The sequence below is a fragment of the Vanessa cardui genome, chromosome 22 (assembly GCF_905220365.1).
Source record: "Vanessa cardui chromosome 22, ilVanCard2.1, whole genome shotgun sequence".
Lineage (NCBI taxonomy): Eukaryota > Metazoa > Arthropoda > Insecta > Lepidoptera > Nymphalidae > Vanessa > Vanessa cardui.
The window spans coordinates 6,894,191-6,922,120 of record NC_061144.1 but is presented as its reverse complement, the minus strand read 5'-3'; the positions used below and the strand labels follow the sequence as shown (position 1 = coordinate 6,922,120).

The window sequence follows — 27,930 nt, the reverse complement described above, 5'->3', positions numbered from 1 at the left end:
CGTCAGTTGTCGAGCGACCCCTTGTAAATCCAAATTGTTTCTTGTGTAGCAACTTGTTCTTGTTAAAATGTACTAGCATTTGATTTAGTAATAATTTTTCAAAGATCTTGCTAAGAGTTGGTAGTACAAAGATGGGTCTATAGTTATTGGGGTCTGATGTACTACCTGACTTAAATATTGGTATTACTTTACTATGTTTCATGAGGTCAGGAAACACGCCACTAAGAACACAATTATTGAATATATTGACAAGGTAGGGTGCGATTACATCAATTATTGAATTGACTACCTTAACAGAGATCCCCCACAGATCGGCAGTTTTTTTTAACATCTAGCAATCTGAAAGAACTTATGATGTCATTTACACCTACTGTATTAAATTTAAAACTTATATTACATTCTTCCACATTGTTTTTCAATAATGATCCCAGTAACGGTGGGAGAGGGATTTAGTGAGCTAGTAGTCGAAAACGGAATGTCAGCAAATTTTTTTTCAATAATACACATGTGGCACATTTTCTATGAAATTTGTCACATGCAGGTTTCCTCACGATGTTTTCCTTCACCGCTGAGCACGAGATGAATTATAAAGACAAATTAAGCACATAAATCAGCGGTGCTTGCCTGGGTTTGAACCCGCAATCATCGGTTAAGATGCACGCGTTCTAACTACTGGGCCATCTTGACTCGTGCTCTAAAGTACATATACAAATGAGAAATAAAATTAATAATTTTGGTGATCAATGTCTGGGAATTTGAAATAAGTACAATAAAATTCAGTATCATACATTTATTTACAAATACTGAACATAATAAAAAAAAAACAATCATATGCATTATAGAAATTGGAAATTATTTATTAAATTGTTGACTTCTAAATTATTCATAACCTAAACAGTGTACTCTTACAATGGCAACATTTAAAACTGAAATGAACACTTATTTTGATGACAATTATAACTTAATGAATCAAAATAATTGAATTATTTGTAGATAGTTTAATAATAAAATGAATTAAGAAAAAAATAATCTGAATAGTCATTGGATAATGCGGGGCGATGACGTGATCGTCTACCAATGGGCGTTCAGTATTAATCAAATTATTTAACTGACCTTGTTTATTATTCATTTTGGAAACTGACTATAAGAAACTTAAATATATCAAGGTCAAATCATTGTATTAAAAAAGTTGCCATATGCAATAATGACTTTGAATCATAGTATTTTATAATTCAATTAATTTAAAAAAAAAATGAGTAACATAAACACAGTAAAAAGCATATTATGGCGACGATCATATTTTGTACCGAATGGTGTCATAATATAATTCGTATTATGATATTTCATTATACACATTTGTTGTGTTTTTACTTTAATGAGTGGTTATCTAAACTATTTTAGGAAATGATTGGTATATTGAAGATAACTATATCTATTTACAAACATTCAGATAATATAAGGGCAGTAATTTTGTAAAACAAATAAATCACTGTAATTAAAAAGTATATCAAATTTGCTTTTTGTGTCCGATCGTTTTTGAGTTATGACTTTATATAGGAACGCTAATCAATTTCGCTTCGTAGACATTTCTGCCTCGTAAGTCGAACGAATTATTCCTTGAACAGAAGTCAGGTATCAATCAGTAGCACAAACAAGGTAAAACCTCTTTCATAGTTGAAAATATTTATAATTAAGTCATGACGTCAGCCGCCGTTTGGTCAGGCAATTTGTTCTCTATTGTGACTGACTTGGTGCAATCTTCAGTCTTGTATATACCGACGAGTCGGTTGGACACTTCAAACATGTTGTATCTCAGGGATATTATGATAAACTGGGCATTTTTCGTGCGTTCCTGCAATAAAATATTCAAAGGATAATATAGTTATTCCGTAAAATTTAAAAATAAAAAAATATATCTTCCACTAAAACAACATATCACAGGAATAAAAAATATAACGCTACCGATTCGGCAGGTAGATTTTACTGAGTAAAATTGACAAGAAGCTCAATCATTTAACTTTGCCACAGATTAAATTAGATTTCTTTTTCATGGCATATCTTGTAACCTCACTAGCATTCTGATATTATATGACAACTTGATGTCATATCCGAGGTACGAGAGGGTAACCAATTTCCTCTGTACTATCACTACTAACATAGATGTAGCATCGGCAAATTCAATAAAACCGATTACTGCCGATTCACACAAACCAATATAAACAGCTCCCTATCGCGCCATTCGACGCTATTCGTCGCTATAGATTCTCGCGTCAGTTCGATCCGAGAAAGCAAGTGCATGTAAATCGAGATGTCAAATTGACGAATATATTATAGGTCATATGATATTACAAGTTATTACGTTGGTATAAAGATCATATTCGCATGAAAAATAAATATTGATAATTTGGGACAGGGTACTCAATTCGGATGTGATCGGTTTTACGAACTTTGCCGATGCGACATCTAAATTGTGTCGTACTATACCTGGGCTATCTCATCATGACGTATGGTAATAAAATCATAATAAAAAAGACAGAGCCGGATTTAAAGGTCTGGAGGACCCCGGGCCACAAAGCAGTGGGGGCCCCAGACAAACAGAAGCATAAACAACCTAATAATTATATTAATGATAATATAATTATTGAAATAAAAAAGTAATTAATTCATGAGAATTAATTACTTTTTTATTTCAATCAGTAAGCTATGATTTATTTACTTGTATTGGTAACTTTTAAAATATTAAATAATAACATTATTATGATTTGACTATAACTCGGTATTTGTTAACTTGCTGAAAACTGTGGCCCCTGCTAATGTGGAGGCCCCAGGGCAGTTGCCCCGGTTGCCCTCCTCTAAATACGGCCCTGAATAAAGGAATTACCTTAATATAATTTGCAACAATCGACACATTCTTGAAGTCCAAGGCGGCATCGATTTCATCCATAACATATAATGGCGTCGGTTTGTAATAATGCAACGCGAACACCAAAGCCAGAGACGACAGTGTCTTCTCCCCTCCGGACAAATTTGATATGTTCTTCCACGATTTATTCGGTGGCCGAACACTGTAACAAATACATTTATAAACTTTGAATATTTAAAGCCTATATGGGTGTTCTACAATTTTTTAAAAAGTATAGTACGACACAACTTAGATGTCGCATCGGCAAAATTCGTAAAACCGATCACATCCGAATTAAGTATGCTATCCCAAATTATCAATATTTATTTTTCAAGCGAATATGGTCTTTGTACAAATGTAATAACTTGTAATATCATATGACCTAATATATTCGTCAATTTGACGCGTCGATTTACATGCACTTGCTTTCTCTGACGCGTGAATCTATAGCGACGAATAGCGTCGAATGGCGCGATAGGGAGCTATTTCTATTGGTTGTGTAAATCGACAATAATCGGTTTTATTTTCATTCCATTGCATTTTCCGATGCTACATCTAATTTGTGTCGTACTATACTTCAAAATGTTGATTTTCATGATAGAAAGCCATAAAATTAATTAAACCTATTTGCTAAACTCATATCACCAAAAAGTATTTATATCTCTTCGATTGGTTAGCTGTAATACCTTTTTGCAAGCCAATAAACATCAACGTTTCTGTTTGAAGGCGAAGTGAATTAAAAACAGAATCTAGATTACTTAGCTGTCCAGAGTACTACTCAGAAGCTAATGTATTTTCTATATTTTGACTACTCTGTATTGGGACAAAATGTCATATTTAATAAAAATGAATCAGTTCACTTTATTTTCAATAAACTTTCGTTAATATACTAAGGATTTTATTTAGACATGAAGTATAATAGCACAGGTTTATACTTCTCTTTATAAGCAAAGGTTACTTAGAATGATCTTACTTTATTTTTATTTAGTTTTTTAATAGTATTAGTTAGCGGACGAGCACATGGGCCACTTGATGGTAAGTGGTCACCAACACCCATAGACAATGACGCTGTAAGACATATTAACTATTCTTTACATCGTCCATGCGCCACCAACCTTGGGAAGTAAGGTGTTATGTCCCTTGTGCCTGTAGTTACACTGGCTCACTCACCCTTCAAACCGGAACACAACAGTACTGAGAACTGTTGTTTGACGGTAGAATATCTGATGAGTTGGTGGTACCTACCCAGATGCGCTTGCACAAAGCCCTACCACAATAAAATAAATAATGATATACCTGAATATAATTCCTTCAGTAAAAGGATCCAACGAATCGACAAGCTCCAGCTCAGCATCACCTCCGAGGGTTATCATCTGATACATTTCCTTCAATTTACTCGTTATCGTGTTGAAACCTAGAGAAAACAATACAAAATTAGTACAAATATATCTAACGAGGAGTCAACTAATTTCAAGACTATGATATCCGAAATGAAAGTCCAGTCGTTCACATTCGTAATATATCTTCTTTCGAAATTCCATCAACTATGTTACTATTCGGTCACTTGTTCTTCGAAGTCATTCTAATGTTGCCAGCATGTACGATAAAATAACATCCTAATTTAACTTTTTGATGCTTCGACAAATGTAAATTACATTTTTGGGATAAATAGACGCTCCTATACTAGTAACATGGAATATATAAAACTTAGGATAGGCTATTTGACAATGCGAAAAATTAATTGTGTATTATTGTTATCATTGTTTATTATGAGTTCAAAAATGATTATTTACTAATGTAAGTTGAAAATAATACTTAATTTATTCAAAAATCAATAAATAAAAATGCATTTTTTTCAAACGTTTGTCACAAAACGCTCGTTGACATAAAACGATCCTGATTGGCCGGGCTTATGATGAAGTCAGTTTCTTGTAAACCTCGCTTTTCTACTATATGTACCACAGATTAAAATACAGGAAAGTGACGTCACCGACCCCATTGCAGCGCCATATTGTCCAAGTAGCGTTTTTGTGCGTTTTTAAATATGGAATTTTTAATACGATATTTTTCGGCAACTGTGTACTAGAAATAAAAAAATCTACTTTTACTGGGTTCCTTAACATCTACTAAATAATATAAAATGCATTTTAAAAACCAGTCAAATAGCCTATTGTTTATCTTTACTGGTAGAAGAGAGGAGATGGCCGTGTGGTTGGAACGTGCGTGTATCTTAACCGATGATGGCGGGTTCAAACCCAGGCCAGAACCTCTGAATATTGATGTGCTTCATTTGTGTTTATATTTCAAGGTGAAGGAAAACATCGTGAGGAAACTTGCATGTGTCTAATTTCATAGAAACGCCAAACTTGCATTCCACCAACCTTAATTGGAACAGCGTGGAATATGTTCCAAAAATTCTCCTCAAAGGGAGAGAAGGCCTTAGCCCAGCAGTGGGAAATTTGCAGTCTGTTTTTGTATTTAAAAAATTTATTTGTGTCACTGCTATGGATTTGATATTTGGTATAGTTTCGAAACTCACGATGAAGCTTGCAGTAGAAAATTTACAGGCTGTTATTGTCGTTGGTAGAAAACAGTTAAATAAATAAATATATATAAATATGAGACAACATCACATACATTACTCTGATCCCAATGTAAGTAGCTGAAGCACTTGTGTTATGGAAATCAGAAGTAACGACGGTACCACAAACACCCAGACCCAAGACAACATAGAAAACGAATGGTAATCTACATCGACTCGGCCGGGAATCGAACCCGGGACCTCAGAGTAGCGTACCCATGAAAACCGGTGTACACACCACTCGACCACAGAGGTCGTCAAATAACTCACCGCACAGGAAATCAGTCGTCCGTTTTTTCTTCAGCTGATCATATAACGCTCTCATTTCATTTCTCTTCGTCGTTATATCGTCCAGTTCCGCTGCCCGCCTGAGATATAACTCCTCCTTAGTCCTGTAATCCTGGTAACAATTTGACAAACATTGTAAATACAAAAAATCCAAAACACCTTACTCCTTAAAATCTTATGTTTTAACTTTGCCGTTTAGTAAAAAATACCTTGGTAGAAAAAGCATATTATTCAATACAAGATTTTATAGATGATAAAAAAGCGTGGAGTTAATACCTGTTGACTTCCAAGCGGGATACATTAATTTAAATAATTGCATTTAATTAACATTACGTTGCATTTTTTAAATGTTAAAAAAGAGTAAAGTACTGAGTTTCTTGACGGTTCTTCTCGGTAGAATTTACTTTCCGAACCGGTGGTAGTTTCACTTAATTGTAAAATGACGATTCAAAAGTGCTTATAAAAGCCTACTTGAATAAAGTTTATTTTGATTTTGATATAGTATACTAGCGACCCATCCGGCTAAATATACTACAGAATTTGTTTATTTACAACATAATAATTTCTAAAATTATCAGTATATCTTTACTATATTGTCCATGTATTATATACATAAACCTTCCTCTGAAATCACTCTTTCTATTAAAATAAACCGCATCAAAATCCGTTGCGTAATTTTAAAGATCTAAGCATACATAAGGGCAGACAGCGGTAAGAGACTTTGTTTTATACTATGTAATTATAATGATAATGATTATATGTGTCTTTGAAACTAAAGTAAAAAGTAAAAAAAGTAAAGTAACAGCCTGTACATTTCCCACTGCTGAGATAAGGCCTCCTCTTCCATTAAGGAGAGGGTTTGGAACATATTCCACCACGCTGTTCCAATGCGGGTTGGTGGAATGCAAATGTGGCAGAATTTCGATGAAATTAGACACATGCAGGTTTCCTCACGATGTTTTCCTTCACCGCCGAGCACGAGATGAATTATAAACACATATTAAGCACATGAATCAGTGGTGCTTGCCTGGGTTTGAACCCGCAACCATCGGTTAAGATGCACGCGTTCTAACCACTGGGCCATCTCGACTCTTGAATAATGAAACTATCATTTCATTATATACCTGTATCGCTTGTATGTTAGGTTTGTTTTCACCGATCCTGGCCTTTTGCGCTGCCAGTCTGTTTCTGAGTTCATCGACCTGAGTCTCTTCAAGTTCGTCAGCTGTATGACGAACCAATGGGGTCGGGCGTTCGATTCCCGGAACGCCATCGAGACCTGGATCTTCTAGCTTGATTGTTGTAAGCTGAAATTAAAAACCAAGACATATATTGGTTGTTCCACAAGATGAAAAGTGCCATATTAACAACATTTGACATCGAACTGATACATTTTTTGCCCGCAAAAAAATACCATTTTGAATATCAACGAAACTGTAATCGGAATTGGTTTGGACCATATTCCAATATACGTGTACTGGGATATATTTCATTAAAAAAATTTAATTTCTTATTTTGGTTACCATATGCCACTTGTTTTTTAGAACAAAATGACATAAATAAAGGTTATTAAAGTAAGTTCATTAAGTATTGTTAAAATTAATGACAATGATGTAAAAAATGAAAGTAATGCTAAAAATCATATACATTGAATTTGTGCAGAAACACATACAATCCACAAATAATATGATTGTATTTAATTTTAATTGTTATTTCAATCTTGTCCAGTACGTTATATAACTGTACAGTAAAAATCATGTAATTGTTGCTCGTATTAACATTTTTTGTCGAAACCAGATTGATGTTGATGATTTTAATTTAAACATCAGGAAATTTTTAATTTTATTAATACAATCATGTTTTAAGTTTTCACTTCTATCGGTAGTCTCTTTAACCGCCAACTTTTTTTTATGTTTATTACTTCTTCTATTAAAACTTAATCATTATAAATCAAATCTTCACGATAAATATCTTTCAGCGAAACTTTTTATGACGTAATCCTTTATAACGATAAACTCTCTATAAAGTAGAAGTGACTACGACTTGGTTGGTTTGCGTTAAAACCCACATATTGATACACTCTTTATAGCGATACAGCCATTCTATATTACGACGAAATATGTTCATAATTTTAGACAGTAACTATTGATTATCCTGCTCACCCAATCATATATAATCTTCGAAGCATAGAGTAAGCATTTTTTGCTGCTAATACAATCAGTATTTTTTTAATCAGGATGAAGAAGATGATCAAGTGGACGAAACCGAATCACCACCAATTGTTGCTTAGTTGGTAGGATTTTTTTAATCAAGAATATTCCACCACATCTAGATATGAATAGGATACATAAAATAATACATAAAAAGTTCTGGCATAGCAAAAAACGTCACACAGAGTTATTGGACTATATGTGCAAACAATAATTTATAAGCGTATTTTACCTATTTTGATTGCGATTCTGGCGAATTGGTTGTTTTTTTGTTCATTCCATATAACGATAACTCTCTATAACGACAAAAAAATGCTCAGTCCCTTGAGTTTCGTTATAACGAGTTTAAACTGTATATTAGAAAGAGACAGCTATATGTTTCAAGCTACTGCTCAAATTTACCTCCTTCTCCCACATAGGTATTTTCGTAGTACAATCTTGGACGGATTTCTCCATTTTGTTGACTGCATTGTTCGCCTCAAGTCGCTCTGTTTTCGCCTTTGTCTCTTTGCTCTGCAGTTTAGCGATTTCTTGTCGAAGTCCCGAAAATTCCGCCGTACCCTCGTTGATTTGTTCATCCAGCTGTTAAATATAAAGAAATTTTATATAAAGGACAATTACGAAATACTATTATAAAGGCGAAAGTTTGTATGTATGGATGTTTGTTACTCTTTCACGTAAAAACTACTCAATGGATTTGAATGAAACTTTACCACAATATAGCTTATACATCAGAATAACACATAGGCTACAATTTTTGAGGTTTCTAATGTGAGGTCGTAAAAAAAACACATTTTTTTGCGCTTACATTGCAAACGCTGACTGAATCCTACAAGATAGATCAAAACAATGTACTACAGTATTGTACAACTTAAAAAGGTCTACAAAAAGTCCGTGATGGTATATGTTTATCTCTTAGGAATAATCCACAAAAACCATTTTTTATCCTATACTTCTTCTTTCCTTTCTTTTGTACGAGAAATAATGGCTTATTTACGAAGCGATTTTAAGCGATTACTAGACTAGACGGGACGAACCTGAAGTCCACGCGAACGAAGTCGCGGGCAAAAGCTTGTTACGAAATAAAATTATTTCTGACAAGTACATTTATATTTTTAAATATAATTTAACGCGGCCTATTTGACAGGGAGTAATCATTATCATCCATTGATATTAGACCTATAAACAATTCTATTCGCTGGGTGCGAAGTATTGGGTGGGGGTAACATAATCTATCGCAGCGCTCATGGTGGTCAAAAGTAGAAATAATGTAAGCTCTGTCAGTATCTGTCAATTGCAAAGTGATTCAACATAAATACATTTTAATATCATTAATTAATCGCATTAGTCCGCTAATAAAAATGAGTCACAGTTGTTGTTGTGTTGTAAACTGCAAGAATACTGGCAGAAATAGTAAATAAAAACTTTCCTTTAATTACGATCTGTGGTGTGAATTTGATATTGTGAGTAAAACTCACAAACCCGGTCTTTAAAACAATACTCATTTCGATCTGAAAACGATATTTCATTGATCACTAGCGATACAGGAACATTTAAATGTATTTACTGTTATATAATGAAACCATGAAAGTAGATATTCTTGCTATGTATGCTTCTTTTTGTTTTACTGTAAAACTACAACTATAAATAAAGTAAACAAACCCTGACACACTTAAAATTAAACACACTTTTTGGACATACCTCATTTGATTTGAATAACAAAAAATAATAATTTCAACACCTTTTTTCCACCCAAGTCGAGGTATCACAACAATTTATTAGTCGAAAATATTTGTTATTCTTTCATTGAGTTATTTTTTCACCAATATACGGCCTAAATGTCAATGTGAGAAAGCCCACAAAGTTGTGGACGCTAGTTAGCTCTGTAATCGTGCACAAAGCCAATACATTGTCAACGTAAAAATAGCATTAGAACTATAGATGTTATATGAGCCTGTAGTAAATCTTAATTTATATTAATAATATAAATGCAATTATAATGAAAATAATCTGTATGTCTGAGTATCGGTTTTCTCGACCAAACTGCTGAATCGATTTTGATAAAACGAAGCAAATTCGGACTCCAAGAAAGGATATAGGCTACTTTTGTTGCCGGAAACATGAGAACCAACACCGCAAAACACAAGCGAAGCTGACTGGCATGAGTTGAATCAAACTGAACGCTCGCAGACCGAAGTTTAATTACAACAAAAACAACAACAACAGCCTGTAAATTCCCACAGCTGGGCTAAAGGCCTCCTCTCCCTTTGAGGAGAAGGTTTGGAACATATCCCACCACGCTGTTCCAATGCGGGTTGGTGGAATACACATGTGACAGAATTTCTATGAAATTTGTCACGTGCAGGTTTCCTCACGACGTTTTCCTTCACCGCTGAGCACGAGATGAATTATAAAGACAAATAAAGCACATGAATCAGCCGTGCTTGCCTGGGTTTGAACCCGCAATCATCGGTTAAGATGCACGAGTTCTAACCACTGGGCCATCTCGACTCAGTTTAATTACATACGAGTGCAAATATTACCTCCTCGAATTCCTTCTGCATCTGCGCGCTGTCGACGCTGAGTTGTTTCTTCTGATTGTTTAAACTTTCTAAATTCTTTTCCGTTTCCTTCAGATCAGCTTCCATTTGATTGATTTTATCCTTCGACTTCTTAGCATTCCTTAAAACATTTATAGTCAAATTAATAAACATTAAGTTATAATTACCCAATGATGTTGTAGTAAACAGATATGTCATGAACGCGCAAAAAGTGAAGACTAGAAAACGTCCTAATTGGGACGTTTGCCTTTAGTCGTTTTCATCATAATTATGCCAGTAATACGTTATAATACATCATAATTACGTAGTAAAACGTTTTGCGTAATTAAAACATCTAGTTATCGTTTTAACTTATTGTTTTTATCAAGCTATCCTTTCTACTTGTAACGAAATGTAAAATAAACGGTCCCCGGCGCGGCACACTTTTTTCTGTTGTTTAGTATGGATATAACATATCTGTTTATTAGAATATCATTGTAATTACCCGTATATTTGAAACTAGCAGAGTCGAGTAAAATAAAAAGTCATGCTTTAAACTAGAATAATTTTTAAATACGAATACCTACTTGGAGACAATTTCGCTGAACGTAAAAATCAGCACACCCTTAAAATAATCTAGTTTAAAGTTTACTAATTTATCAGTGTAGTGCTATTTCAAAATAAAATCACTGAACCGATTTTAATGAAATTATGTCAGCCGAAACCCTATGAAAGGATATATACTATTTTTTGTATCTAAACCGTGTTGGGCAGTTCTTAAAGGCGAGTGAAACCATTGGTCACAACCAGTTTCGAAGAAAACAGGCAAGCTGCCTTCGATTTTCTATCTATACTATCGATTCGATCTACATTATGAATGTTCGCATTCATAGTAACTCTGTCTGTCTGTCTCGCTTTCACACCAAAACTACTGGACCGATTGAAATGATATGATTCATAATTGGAAAAAAGTTTTATAAACAAGGAGGTCTTACATCAATGTAATATTTTAATGAAATGAAATTTGGAACAAAATAGTCTTAAGTCTGACGAATGATTTTTAATAGAAAAAAAAAAGTTTTATAAACGAAGGTCTTATATCAATGTAACATTTTAATGAAATGAAATTTGGAACAAAAATAGTCTTAGAGTCTGACGAATGACTTTTAATTTTTTTTTTTATGTTGTAGGTTGGCGGACGAGCATATGGGCCACCTGATGGTAAGTGGTCACCATCGCCCATAGACAATGACGCTGTAAGAAATATTAACTATTCCTTACGTCGTCAATGTGCCACCAACATTGGGAAATAAGATTTTATGTCCCTTGTGCCTGTAGTTACACTGGCTCACACACCCTTCAAACCAGAACACAACAATACTGCGTGCTGTTGTTTAGCGGTAGAATAACTGATGAGTGGGTGGTACCTACCCAGACGGGCTTGCACAAAGCCCTACCACCAAGTAAATTGGAAAAAGTTTTTAAAAAAAGAGGTCTTATATCAATGTAATATTTTAAAATATTACATTGATATAAGACCTCTTTTTTAACTTGTAAATATACTCATATATATACTACGCGTACCACGCCGCGGGTAACATGTTTTTATATAATTTTTACTATTCTATATATTTCTATATATTATACTCAGAAAATATTAACTACTCCTATTTGATGGTTTTATCGACTCACCTTATACTAGTGTTGATCGCGACGCGTAACTTTGTGATCTCCGTTGATATTTTGTCGATCTTCTTCGTCAATTCGTCGACGTTCTTCTGTAAGTCCTTGACTTTGTTCCCCGCTACTGCTGATATTTGAACGTCGACGCCTTGGACTTCTTTCTCCACCTACGAATATATATGATCTGACAACTGGCACATTACATTGAGTTATACATATAAATTTAAAAAGAGAACGTCAGATGTGCAGTCAAAAAAAAAAGGTTAAGAGTTTAACTAAAATTGTAATTGCTTATCGGTAATTTTGATTATTGAAAATAAGAAACAAAATTAAAAGAATCTTTAAAAGATTAATTTAAAATTAATAAGAAAAAGCATATTCTAACGTTATTATTTGTATGTAACAATAAATAAATATTATAATCATAAATGTTCACAAAAATGATAACCTAAAATTTGAAATTATCTATAGAGATAAAAGAAAAAAAGAATTAAGCAATAAATATAATTAACCAGCTTATATCAAATGCCTTGCCTAACGTCAGACAAAGAAGTAAAATACCTACCTATTTATGAAATAATATAAATTATATTTCACTTAAAGCATCACAAAACTATTCACGAGACTTTAAGAATATACTTTAATAATAAAATCAATGAAATGACTCACTTCCCCCGCATCACGCTTCGCTCTCTCCAACTTCTCTTCTGAATTTTTTAAATTCTCCTCCAGTTTAGCCGTACGCTTCTTGTCCACTTTACTCGAAGCTACTTTACTTTCTTGTTGTTTTATTTGGATCTAAAAAGAATATAGATAAAAGTGGTTAGAACGCGTGCATCTTAACCGATGAATGCGGGTTCAAACCCAGGCAGGCACCACTATATATATGTGCTTAATTTGTGTTTATAATTCATCTCGTGCTCGGCGGTGAAGGAAAACATCGTGAGGAAACCTGCATGTGTCTAATTTCATCGAAATTCTGCCACATGTGCATTCCACCAACCCGCATTGGAACAGCGTGGTGGAATATGTTCCAAACCCTCTCCTTAATGGCAGAGGAGGCCTTATCCCAGCAGTGGGAAATTTACAGGTTGTTACTTTACCCTTCCTTAGAAATGGTTTGGACCAAATTCCAATACAATGTGATATACATGTAGCCGATTTTCAATGAAATAACACACATCTAATAATATTTATTTAAAACTCTATTGTATGCACCAGACATAAAATATATACAAAATAAAAAATATACGCTAAAAGAATAAAAAAATTATTTTGTCGAAATTAACACACACACATAAACGGTCAAAGAGAATCTTATTACAACATACAAAAGAAAATCACACTTGCATTTTTAAACATGTTAAATTATTTGCCACAATAGAACAGTAAATGGAAATAAACTCCAAACCTTCTCCTTAAGATTGGAGTTGTTTGCCCAGCTGTGGGATATAACTGAACTTCAATTACCTTCAAAGTGGGCACTTGTTCCGTCAAACTCTTCAACTCTATATCTAACTTGTGTAGCGTCGTCTTCCCTTCGCGCGTGCTCCTCTGGACAGAAACTAAAGAATCTTCTAGATTCGTTTGCTCACTGCGCAGTTCGTTCAATCTGTAATCAATAAATAACAATACTAGATATAATACCGACAAATTTTGACGACCTCCGTGGTCGAGTGGTGTGTACACCGGTTTTCATGGGTACGCCACGCCGAGGTCCTGGGTTCGATTCCCGGCCGAGTCGATGTAGATTACAGTCTTGGGTCTGGGTGTTTCTGGTACCGTCGTTACTTCTGATTTTCCATAACACAAGTGCTTTAGCTACTTATATTGGGATCAGAGTAATGGATGTGATGTTGTTTCATATTTATTTATTAATACCACTAACTTAAAAAGGTCTGTATTTTATTTGTAGCTTTTAGTTATTATAGTGTATACACTATATTAAGACAATTTTTTAAATTGGTTACTTGTTTGAAAGAGTTTTTGAATTGAAACATCACCTTATGGACAGTGGTCACTAACACCTATATATACATTGTAAGAAAGTAAGAAATATTAATATTTTCCCACATGATGCACTGTTTAGAAATAAGATATTATGTTCAATATTCCTACAAACCTGGCTCACTCACCTTCAAATATGAACACAACAATATTATGTATTTCAGTTAGAATATGTCGCATTCTTAATTAAATACTGTCATAAATTAAAATCACTAAGTTTTGATGAATAACTAACTTTTCTTCAATAATTAATTGATTTTTTTATTGTAAATATTTTTAAAATTTCTTCATTGTAAATTCGTGAGACAAAATTAAAGCTATTTATATTGTATTAAACATACAACCTCTTAGTTGTCGTAAAGAAAATAAAATTAGTGTGGGGCATCAAAGGTATTCAACCAATAGCGAGTGAGTGAGAGGCACCCGCCAGACGATATCCACCAATAGCGAGTGAGTGAGTGACATCCATTAAAGGCTATCCACCAATGGCGAGCGAGCGTGCGGCACGCGCCCACCAATACGAACCTAGCGTCGACGCGCTGCAGACGCGCCTCGGTGTCGCGCAGCGCGACGGGGTCGGCCTCGGGCGCGGGGGCGGAGCGCGCCATGCGGCCTCGCATCGCACTGCGCCCGCCGCCGGACATCGTGCCTGCCGGACAGTGACGGTTAGAGGTCATCAGAGGTCAGGAGTCGAGATGGCCCAGTGGTTAGAACGCGTGCATCTTAACCGATGATTACGGGTTCAAACCCAGGCAAGCACCGCTGATTCATGTGCTTAATTTGTCTTTATAATTCATCTCGTGCTCAGCGGTGAAGGAAAACGTCGTGAGGAAACCTGCATGTGACAAATTTCAAAGAAATTCTGCCACATGTGTATTCCACCAACCCGCATTGGAACAGAGTGGTGGAATATGTTCCAAACCTTCTCCTCAAAGGGAGAGGAGGCCTTTAGCCCAGCAGTGGGAATTTACAGGCTGTTGTTGTTGTTGTTGTATGTGCCCCCTTACCGGCAATTTCGATAACATCTCCCTGCAGTGAAACAACTCGATATCTCGTAGCTCCGTAGGCGATCCGCGACGCTTGCTCCAAGTCCTTGGCTACGAGAGTCTCCCGTAGCGCGTAGTAGAACGCCGGTAGCACTCTCTCGTCGGTTACTTTCACTAGATCGAAGAGACGCGGTGCGTTTTCTGGACTATAACAAAACATTTAATTATATAATTTTCATATTACACTCGTGCTTGCAATATGTATGTGTGCGTGCGTGTACGTTTCATAGTGTGCGTCAGGCGACTAGAAGTAGAGACAACAAAACAAAAGCAATAATTTAACATAAGGTGAGCCTTCGTCAGTGAATAAGTCTACTCATATGTATACAGGTATTTTATACATCAATATTTATAATTTTACTGATATTTTTTTTGTAATTAATAACTATTTTTATCATAAGCTGTTATATTTTACTTTCAAATAGCGATTCTACCGTTAGCAGAAAAAAAGTTTTTTTTTTATTAAATCCCACAGCCTTACGCATCAAAGAGTTGTCATATATTGTAATACTTTGCTAACTACTATGTGTAGTCTACTTTACAATACTCACAAACCCAATGCGCGGGGCATAAAAATATGTTCTTACATATTTTTATATAGTACGACACAAATTAGATGTAGCATCGGAAAATGCAATGGAATGAAAAAAATCCGATTACTGCCGATTTACACAACCAATAGAAATAGCTCGCTATCGCGCCATTCGACGCTATTCGTCGCTATAGATTCACGCGTCAGATCAGCAAGTGCATGTAAATCGACGCGTCAAATTGACGAATATATTAGGTCATATGATATTACAATACGTTTGTGTAAAGATCATATTCGCATCAGAAATAAATTTTGATAATTTGGTATAGCGTACTCAATTCGGATGCGATCGGTTTTACGAATTTTGCCGATGCGGCATCTTAGTTGTGTCGCACTATACTTTGCTTCACAGTACTTACTATGTGAGTTTCGTCTGGTAGTGTCGCATCAGATGTGTCTGTTTGTCTAGCGCGATGAAGGTCGCCCGTCCGATGTCGTGCTGTTTCAGGTACTCGACGCAAGCCTGTGCCGTCTCCACTGTGTCTACGACGATATTGTCCAGGGCCCCGCAACATGTCGATATCGCTACGTCGTATTTATTGTCTATACCGCCGAGGTCGCCCTGAAATGTAACAATCGTATAATAGGCTATTTGACTTCTTTTAAATCGGGACAGTAAAAGTTGTTTTTTTTATTTCTAGTACATATTTGCCGAAAAATATCATATTAAAAATTCCATATTTAAATAGCGCGCGAAAACGCTACTTGCACAATATAGCTGCGATGGGGTCGGTGACGTCACTTGCCTGTATTTTAAGCTGTGTTACATGTAGTAGACAAGTAAGGTTAACAAGCAAGTGGCTTCATCATAAGCCGGCCAATCAGGAGCGTTTCGTGTCACGTGACGTTTAAAAAATCTTTAAAAATATGCATTTTTATTCATATATTTTTGAATAAAATAAGTATTATTTTCAAACTCATACTGGTTACAATAATCAATAATCAACCATTTTTAAACTCATACTCATACATATGATTACAATAATTAGTAGGTACCACCCACTCATCAGATATTCTACCGTCAATCAACAGAACTTAGTATTGTTGCTTCATTTTAAAGGGTGGGTGAGCCAGTGTAACTACAGGCACAAGGGACATCTTAGTTCCCAAGGTTTGTGGTGTATTGGCGATGAAAGGAAAGGTTAATGTTCCAGCGCCATTGTCTATGGGGGATGGTACCCACCAACCAATAGCATAAACAATAAAATATTATGCGTCTCACCAGTCTACCAAATATACCGGGAAGTCGACCGGCGTTTTTCTCCTTGATCAACGAGTCCAACACCCGACCCCGTGACTTGTTGGCGCTCATCGCTTGACGTGACTCTTCTAACTGAGCTCTGTGGATTAAAAATTATTACGATTTTAATGTAATGAATTCAAGGTCACGTTAAATGGGAGGCAACTCTTGCTAATTATAGACGATGACGATGATGATGACGACGATCTCCATGGTCGAGTGGTGTGTACACCGGTTTTCATGGGTACGTCACTCTGAGGTCCCGGGTTCGATTCCCGGCCGAGTCGATGTAGATTACCATTAGTTTTCTATGTTGTCTTGGGTCTGGGTGTTTGTGGTACCGTCGTTACTTCTGATTTCCATAACACAAGTGCTTCAGCTACTTACATTGGGATCAGAGTAATGTAAATGATGTTGTCTCATATTTATTATTATTATCATATTTACGAACATAACTAAATATACAGATTAAGAAAAAATGGATTAATTGAAACTGCATTGGGTAATGATGGAGAGTGTTCTGAGTTCCCTAAGACACTGCCCTATTAAAATCAAAATCAAAATAAACTTTATTCAAGTAGGCTTTTATAAGCACTTTTGAATCGTCATTTTGCAATTAAGTGAATCTACCACCGGTTCGGAAAGTAGATTCTACCGAGAAGAACCGGCAAGAAACTCAGTAGTTACTCTTTTTTAACATTTAAAAAATACGTCATGTTAATTAAATACAATTATTTAAATTAATGTATCCTGCTTGGAAGTAAACAGGTATTAACTCCACGCTTTTTTATCATCTATAAAATCTTGTATCGAATATATGCTTTTTCTACCAATGTATTTTTTACAAACGATTTGAATTTACTAAACGGCAAAGTTAAAAATGTCTGTGTTTATGTTAAAAATATCTGTGTTTATGTTACTGTAAGATTACAAATTTCGTTAAATTACAATCTGACGAGACAGATGGTCTGTCGAAATATTGTGATCCGTGAAATATAATTGTAATTTAATGTATTATTTTTCGCTATATTGTAATCTATCAAAGTAAACTTGGTGGTAGCGCTTAGTGCAAACCCGTCTGGGTAGGTACCACCCACTCATCAGTTATTCTACCGCCAAACAACAGTGCTCAGTATTGTCATGTACCGGTTTGAAGGGTGAGTGAGCCAGTGTAACTACAGGCAAAATGGACATAACTTAGTTCCCAAGGTTCGTGGCGCATTGACGATGTAAGGATTAGTTAATATTTCTTACAGCGTCATTGTCTATGGGTGATGGTGACCACTTACCATCAGGTGGCCCATATACTCGTCCGCCAACTTATACCATAAAAAAAACTAAGATTACAATCTGTCCCGCGTCAAATTGTCAACTGTCGAAAGCTCTTCCTGATTGGCCGATCTTATTGTAAGAGCGACCAATCATATGTCACCGTTATTATTCAATAGTTTAAATTCTATCGAAGTAAATATCAGTTAAATAGTAAAAACTAACTATTTTGTATTTTCAATTTTACGGTGAAATAATATGGCGAATTCCGGGGTGGCGGTGGGCACATAATGTTCAACCACTCAGCGCGCGATATGCATCTAGCCAGTTCACAATTTGACAGGTACCCGTCGACAGATACACACTGCGTACCTATTCAACACATATTGGTGGTAGGGCTTTGTGCAAGCCCGTCTGGGTAGGTACCACCCACTCATCAGTTATTCTACCGCCAAACAACAGTACTCAGTATTGTTGTGTTCCGGTCTGAAGGGTGAGTGAGCCAGTGTAACTACAGGCACAAGGGACATAACATCTTAGTTCCCAAGGTTGGTGGCACATTGACGATGTAAGGAATAGTTAATAATTCTTACAGCGTTAATGTCTATGGGCGATGGTGACCACTTACCATCAGGTGGCCCATATGCTCGTCCGCCAACCTATACCATAAAAAAAAAAATTGTACTGTCCAGTCCCTATATTTAGTGCTTTTTTGTACTGGTTTTAAGAGTGAGTGAGCGAGTGTTACTACAAGCAAATATAACATCAAGTTGCTACTAGGGTACTTTCGGTGATGAGAAATAAATTACGAAAGTTGATAAAACTTAAAGATTATATAGAAATATACTTAAAAATTCTGATTTTGTGTCATAAAAGCACATTATTACTTTATTGTACTAAATTAAAAAGTCGTAATTTTTAATCTACACGTGACCTAAAACACGAGTCGCCAGGGTGTGACGTAAGAGCGGCAAAAACAGTCAGTTCAGTGTTAAGTTATTAACAGCTAAACTATATCTATCAACTTTAACTTCAAGGATTTACTTTTAACATTAAATTAAAACCGCAAATACCGGATTTGTAAAAGCAGAATGAATTATGATGAATATGGACTGTTATTTATATAGGTGTGACGTCACCAAAATGTTTGACAGCGTTTTTTACGAAAAAAAAAGGTTTAAAATTTTATTTTATTTTCGGGCAAGAAAAGGTGTTTATTTTGTCAAAATATATTTTTGATTTCTTTTCTCAGGATATACAACATTTTGAAGTACTATTTTAAACACCTATACCTATATATAGGCTATACCTAACAGATACCTATCTTAACCAAAAAAAAACTCAACGCAAATTCTGAAGATGAAGACTAATCTGTTCGCCACAATGGAACGTGTGAGCAATCACGCGTCAGATATCACATCCACTGGAGCACTTGATATGAGACTATCTACCTTTCATATATAAAATAGTGATTATTTCATTTGTTAATGTTAATTTTCAGCTCAGTGATGTTTTTTTTACTTGAGTCGTTGTCAGTTAAGTTACTGTTAGTATTATTATATTACCTTAAAGTCCTAGCCTCGCTCGACAAAGTTGCTTCTTCCTCTTTCAAAGCTTGAAGTTTCGCTTGTACTTCAGCCAGCTGATTCTCTTGCATTGGTATCGTTGATGACAAATCTTCTCTCAATCTAAGACAAAAATTGTAAAAAAAAAAATTATCAGAATTGTTTTGCTAACGCTCCTTCGCTCTTTTGAATACTTTTTGACTGAGTTCCATCCGAATCTGTATTCTATAATACTATAGTACATTAAGAATTAATATTTAAAAAAAAAATATCAGTATTGTTTTGCTAACGCTCCTTCGCTCTTTTGAATATTTTTTGACTGAGTTCCATCCGAATCTGTGTTCTATAATACTATAGTACATTAAGAATTAATATTAAAAAAAAAAAAAAAATTATCAGAACTGTTTTGCTAACGCTCCTTCGCTCTTTTGAATATTTTTTGACTGAGTTCCATCCGAATCTGTATTCTATAATACTATAGTACATTAAGAATTAATATTGAAAAAAAAAAAAATATCAGAAATGTTTTGCTAACGCTCCTTCGCTCTTTTGAATACTTTTTGACTGAGTTCCATTCGAATCTGTATTCTATAATACTATAGTACATTAAGAAATAATATTAAAAAAAAAAATCAGAACTGTTTTGCTAACGCTCCTTCGCTCTTTTGAATATTTTTTGACTGAGTTCCATTCGAATCTGTATTCTATATTACTATAATCATAATAATCATCATATGCTGATGAGTATGTAATTTTACAAGCAAAGACAAAAACTATAAGAAGAAAAGAAGTCTTACGATTTCTTTTCTTCCAAATCCCTCTTAGCCTTCGCGTATGCCTCCTTGAACTTCTCATACTTGTCTACTTCTTGCTGTTCAGTACTCAAATATATCTTCAATTCAGAGTCAGCTAACTTGTGTTCCTTATTCGCTTCATCCACTATCTTCTTCAAATCTATCAGCTTTGATTGCAATCTATCCTTTTGTTCCTGAAGTCCTTGAGTTTTGGACCTGAAAAAATTATTATTAACTGACTTAGAGAGATGATATATCTCGTCCTTTTTGTCATATTATGTGTAGACTGGCGAAAGAGTTCATCTGATAGAATAAGTATTTCATTAACGAGAGCGCGCTTCCTTTAAATTACTCTCCCATCAAAAATATCGAAGTAAGGCAAAAGGGTCACTAAATAAAAGAAACAACAACAACAGCCTGTAAATTCCCACTGCTGGGCTAAAGACCTCCTCTCCCTTTGAGGAGAAGGTTTTGGATCATTTTCCACCACGCTGTTCCAATGCGGGTTGGTGGTATGCACATGTGGCAGAATTTCTATAAAAATTGTCACATGCAGGTTTCCTCACGATGTTTTCCTTCACCGCTAAGCACGAGATGAATTATAAAGACAAATTAAGCACATGAAACAGCGGTGCTTGCCCGGGTTTAAACCCGCAATCATCGGTTAAGATGCACGCGTTCTAACCACTGGACCATCTCGACTCTCGACTCGAAATAAACGAAAACTAGAATCTAATGTAATAAACACCTTACCCATAAAAGGACATAAGTGCGTATGATCTTACATGTATTTTAGACTTTTAAAAAAAAAGGAAAGTCACAGCCTGTAAATTTCCCACTGCTGGGCTAATGGCCTCCTCTCTCATTAAGGAGAGGGCTTGGAACATATTCCACCACGCTGTTCCAATGCGGGTTGGTGGAATGCACATGTGTTAGAATTTCAATGAAACTAGACACATGCAGGTTTCCTCACGATGTTTTCCTTCACCGCCGAGCACGAGATGAATTATAAACACAAATTAAGCACTTATATATAGTGGTGCTTGCCTGGGTTTGAACCCGAAATCATCGGTTAAGATGCACGAGTTCTAACCACTGGGCCATCTCGGCTCTATAAAAAAAAAGGAAGTATATCATAACTGTTATCTCAATACTCGAAATATTAGTTATTTACCGAACACCCGCCATGACAGTTTGCAGCTCCTCATCAGCACTGATTTTACTTTCCTTATGTTTCTCCAATAGTTTTTCACAATCTTCGATCTCACGTTTATTTTTATCCGGTATCTAAAAAAAATAAAGGGAAACTTAAAAATATATTATTTATGTATAACAACACAAATTTCCCAATAGGTTCTGAGATATGACGTCACACTTCTTTAACGCTAGTGAGTTCTTGGAACGGGAAAGAACAATTCATATATTGAATTGTCATAGTCTGTCTACGTCACTGTATTGCCATCGCATTCGTACAGTATATACCAAAGTTAGATATTATAAAAAAATATTCCTTCTAAAACTCCAATCTTCCTCTCCTTCAAAAATGTTTGGAGCTTATTCCACTACGCTGCTTTTTATATGTTATATGAGAATTATTGGAAGAATTTCCTCAAGACTTTTTAAGAAAAACCTTCACCGCTGAGCACGAGATGAAATATAAAACACTAGATATCCGCCCTGACTTCGGACGGGTGCAATGCTGATTTTTTTATTTATTTATTTATTATTAAGATACACCATCGACTTATCATAATAACTAACACAATATTATAATGCACTAAATATACAATCCAGTATGATTTGCCTTTACGGGTGTATACAACATTGTTGGCATTTGTTTGTGTGCGATTACATTATACTATTAAAATATCAACAATAGTATAACACTAAAACAAAACAAAATAAAATAAAGGCTAGGTGTAAATAAAGTTAAAAATTAAGAATTAAACTAATAACAATATTAATCTACTTAATCTAGGTGAGATAGAGAAGTAAAGTGCAACAAATAATTATTAACTATTACTACAATCATTCTTCGTCATACTAAATACAGACTTTGTTTATTTACGATATCACATTAGGAACTCCTAAAGTTATCAGTGTTTTTTTTACTATATAGGGTGTGTATTATAGACAAAAACTTTCTCTCGAATCACTCTATCTATTAAATAAACCGCACCAAAATCGGTTGCGTAATTTTAGAGATCTAAGCATACACAGGGACAGACAGCGATAAGCGGCTTTGTTTTATACTATGTAATTAATATACACATACCATTTCCAAGTCGATCAATTTTCCCCTCTCTTGTTCTAGAAGTTGTTCCAGATTCTTCTTTTTCTTATTCGACTGTGAGATATCTGCTTGCACTGTAACCGTCTTTCTTTTACTTGTCTGCAACTTTTCACCAATTTCATCTTTCTTCTTTTGCAGATCATCGTATTTTCTATTGAATTACATAAGAATATATAATATATAGAGTTGATAAATATATAAGTGAACAGGCAAATGCGACATCTGTTTGTAAGTGATCATTACTGCCCATAGACAATCGCGCTAGAAGATTTATAAGCCATTCCTTATATCGCCAATACCCTTGGGCGCCAAGTTATTTAACTTTTGTGATTGTAGTTGGCTCATTGGTCAAAATATATCTTTTAAACCCATTTTGGCTTTGCAGGGGTACAATTTAGTAATAAAGAGAATGATATGATATCACTGAAAATAAAATTTTCTACCAGTAAAATAATTTTAAGTAAGTCCTAATATTACATACAAAGAAAATAATAATTAAGGTAGAAAGAAATAGGTCAGGTTATCATGAGAAAGCTTTGAGATTTATTCTAATGTGAAATGTTTAATGTATTTCACATTTTAATAGAACAAATGCAGATTTTCGCTACATAGTTCTTAGATCTGTGGCACTCAAGTGGATATGTATTCCAATGTATTCATTAAAATTATTGCTGTTATTATAATCCTTCTTTAATTAAATACTATTTGATCATCATATAATATATCTACAGGATAAAGTATATCTACCATAGATCTAAGAATCTTACAATAGATCTTATCTTACAATAAGAGCCAATTTTGATTTAATTATATGTTATAGATAAATAATATGAACTTACTGTGTACCATTTTTCAACTCTGTGGTTTTTATTTGCAGTTCTTCTTTGAGTTTGGTTAACTTTTCATCAATTTTAGTTAATACATCTTTAAGTTCATCTAGTTCCTTAGTTTTGTTCTCTATTATCTTATTTGTTTCATGTCTGTAATGTAATATTATAAATTTATTTATAACTGCTGCGCCAACATGAAAGTTATTGTTCATTACTATAACTTATTAATTCTGTATTAGGCAGCTTATGTGATATTAAGTTGGTGGTAAGATGCAACCAACGTGATGGTGGAGTGGTGACGTGCGCGAAAGCTGCGCGGTACTGGACAGTATTTGGACATTGCAGCATGACATTATTATTATTTTATTTATAATTCTAAAATAATGTTTTCTTACATCAACTACCTTATGGTGTAAGTTCCATCAAAATCGATCCAGTCATTCCAGATATTAGCCGGAAAAAACAGACAGACAGACAAAAATTGTAATTTTGGTATATGGACCATGTATACACCTACGTATGCATTTAGTAAAATGTGGTTATTACAATATTACGGACACTCCAATTTTATTATATTTACCAATGTAGAAGACAGTGGTTACTTGTTTAAATCTACTACAAATTGGAACATTTAATAATGATATGTGTTATTTAAATAAATCAACAAAACTTACATATACTTTTGTAGTAACGTATTTCTAGTCCTTAATGCAACGTTGGTTAAATTCATCAGCTCGACCGCTTCACGCATTGGCGTTTCTAACTTCTGCTTCTCTTGTTCAACTAGACGAACCCTATTGAGTTTTTCTTTACGCATTTCACTGTATTCCTCCACTTTTATAGAGAGTTTCTCTATTGGTTCCTGTTTAATGATAATTTTTGATAAAATAAACATCTTTATTACAAATGGAACACCAGTATACATTGAACTAATTAAAAGACTATTGTGTTAGGGCTTTGTGTTGGTCAAACTGAGTAGATACCTATTCATCAGATATTCTACTATTATGTCCTCCAGTATTAAAGGTGATGATAAAATGTTAGGTCCCAAGGTGTGTCCCAATATTGGCTATGTAAAAAATTGTTGATTTTGTTACAACACCAATGTCTGTATGTTAAGTGGATTGTTAATAATGGCCTTATTAACAATCCACTTAACTATATTATACAAAATAAAAGAATATGTTTAAAATAGCTTTGATGACTGATATAAGTTCTACTGTGTTTTGTTTTTATTGTTGCTATTTTGTGAAAATAACTTTTATATCCTTTCTTATAAAAGGCTACTAAAAGGGACTACCGATGATGATAGAATATAATATATATTTATTATATTTATATATATTTAATTTTCGAAGCTTACCTTATATCTGGAAGTACCAATGATGTCTTCTAAATATTCGAGCATACCAGATTCATGTTCTGTTAATCCTTTTGGCTTCATCATTGCTATTTGTTCTACTTCACCCTGGAAAAAATTTTAAATTTGGATTGTTTTGCATTAAATAATGCCATTGATATGTTGAAAGATTCAATCTACTTAATACAATTTAAAATGACATACAATGGACAATCTAAAGAGGTAAATACCAATGCCAAAATTTATAAATATTCATCACCGCAGAGGGTCAATTATTTGTAAGTTATAAATATGGAGTATGGGTATTTAGATTAGTGTTAAAATGCATCCCATAAGACAACAGGTAAGGAGAAAGTACGAAGTAGTAAGCTTTAAACTCTACCACAAGTTAAGCATATAGATTTTATCGAAAAAAAATGCGTTAACTAATATTTGATTTTTAAAAGTGATGAAAAATAGTATTTTATGAAATTAAATATTCATTTTTTTTTCCTATATTAAAATCAATACTAAAGTTTTTTAAAATTAATTAATATTAAATTCAAAATATTCTACAGAATTTAATTAGCACTCCAAATCTTTTTGTATTTGATGTCTAATTGGTCAAGTAATAATCAAATGCAAATACTTAAAAATACATAACACCAATATAGTCAAAAGTTAACTTACCTGCAAAATCAAAAAACGATTATGGTCTAAATCAATTCCGTGTGACCGTAGCATTTTTGCGACCTCTTTGAATTGCACTCGACGGTTATCTAAAGTATAATATGAAGAGTTATCCTTGAATGCCGTCCGAGATACAACTATTTCACTATTAGGAACCACTGTGAATTCTTCGCCTTCCTGAAAGTAAATTTTTTTTGTAACATTAGTAAATATAAGTTTGGTAAACTTCCACTATATGTCTTTGGTTTTCTTTTAAATTGCCATTCAAATTTGTATATATAATAAGTAAAAATAAAACAGATGAGGAAATCAAATTATTATTATTTGGACATAATGATGTAATGATGTAAACTATAATGACTGTCCTATTAAATTTCTTAGTAAAGGTTAATCACTAGTGCATATGAAATGTTTTTCCTTTAATATGTATGTATATACACTTAGAATAGAGCTTACAATGTATGACTTAGTAAAATTAAAAATTTGGTAAGACCTTAATTTGGTTAAATCAAAATTATGTTATGTAAATTATTTAAAATAGAATACTGTCATACCCCATCAATAATCCGGCAGAAATGTACAGCGACACACGCACTTGTTATGTTTGGGTATTTGCTAGATGAGTGAATCAGAACTGATATTTTCTTGGATCTGATTTTCGTCGCTCGATAACCAAATACAAACAACATAGAATCTATTACATTGCTCTTGCCACTTCCATTTGGACCAATTATAGATGTGAAACTCTGTAAATAATATATTAATCAATACATAACATACAATAAAAATTTCACTCAACATAAAAAAAGAAATAAAAAAGGCATAGTTTATCTGGAATAACATAAAGCTTTTATGTTATTCCAGATAAACTATGCATATCAATATCCATAGGGAATTAAAATCACTTAAATATATATAAAAAACTTTGAATTAACACTATATTAACTTATTGTTTAACAATAAACTTTTATTTTAAAATTTTAAATGGATTTCAATATTACATTTAAGCATAAAAACCGAACTAAGTATTAATACTATAAATAAATATATATGAGGCATATTTTTGTAATAGCAAAACTATTTGCATTAAATATGAAATTCTGATGTTTGTATATATTTACTCCTTCCTTGATTTCAATACACTGAATATAAATCAATTTAATAATTCAAACATCGTCAAAAACTTTCATATTTATGACATATTTTGTGTTGTATGAGTTTTAGTAAAATTGACGTAAAATTAATAGTCTCTGTTGATTTAAACTTCTACTAACTTCTACTAACTATCTTTGACTAAAAACGTACCTTGTGAAAAGGGCCGAGTGTTTGCACACCTGCATAGCTTTTGAAATTTTCATTTACAATATGAGTAATAATTAATCTTGGTCCAGTTGTGTCGAATGTTAAAGCTGGTTTCGGCGCTGGAGGTATGTAGATATCGCCTATACGTACTCCACCTTCTTCATCATCTGATATGTGATCTATTTCTCCAATTTCATCCTCATGATTACCGTTTTGATTGCTGGAAGAACTTGGATTTTCATCAACTTCCATTGGTTCTTCTTCTCCTCTTTTCTTCTTTGTTTTCTGCATTTTTATAATTGAACAATAGTTCTTGGGAACAACTTAAAACCTTTTTATAAATTACTGCACAAGTCAAACACAAAAATTATTCAAACAAAAATAAAAGTTTAAACACAACAAACGTTTACACTAAAACGCGGTTAAACATTTTTCAATTTTGTTGACATTTGAAAAATGACATATATCTCCATTGAAAGTTAGTGTTCAGAAATAGTATAAATTATTATATTTAATATTACTAATGTTATTATAGTAATTAAAATTTTGAGAGGCTACAATTTAATATTAGATTGTGTTTTCGTCAAGTCAAATTACATTCGTAGCTTAATAATGATGTTTTTTCTTACGTCTTACTTGACATTTGTTTATATTTGGTATGTTTGGGTAAACATATTTCTTTAAATTGCTCTATGTGACTTTTTACTATACTAAGATTTATGATATATACAAGAAAAATACATATTTTATGAGTTTTAT

The 27,930-nt window shown here is 33.8% G+C and overlaps 1 protein-coding gene across 1 annotated transcript; it reads right to left on the bottom strand.

The window, feature by feature from the left end:
- Window positions 1–1,539: 1,539 nt before the first annotated feature.
- On the bottom strand, window positions 1,540–27,587 carry LOC124539349 (structural maintenance of chromosomes protein 4). Its single transcript, XM_047116719.1, has 24 exons — window positions 27,175–27,587; window positions 26,424–26,615; window positions 25,870–26,046; window positions 25,204–25,308; window positions 24,515–24,702; window positions 23,850–23,990; window positions 22,993–23,161; window positions 21,892–22,004; window positions 20,721–20,933; window positions 19,924–20,046; window positions 17,072–17,189; window positions 16,209–16,411; window positions 15,219–15,403; window positions 14,737–14,860; window positions 13,675–13,816; window positions 12,874–13,002; window positions 12,214–12,371; window positions 10,525–10,663; window positions 8,384–8,563; window positions 6,896–7,078; window positions 5,754–5,883; window positions 4,199–4,316; window positions 2,882–3,065; window positions 1,540–1,852 (listed from the first exon to the last, which is right to left on the bottom strand). Exons 1-24 carry the CDS (start codon window positions 27,460–27,462, stop codon window positions 1,691–1,693), a joined length of 3,864 nt encoding a protein of 1,287 aa, XP_046972675.1. The 5' UTR covers window positions 27,463–27,587; the 3' UTR covers window positions 1,540–1,690.
- Window positions 27,588–27,930: the final 343 nt, after the last annotated feature.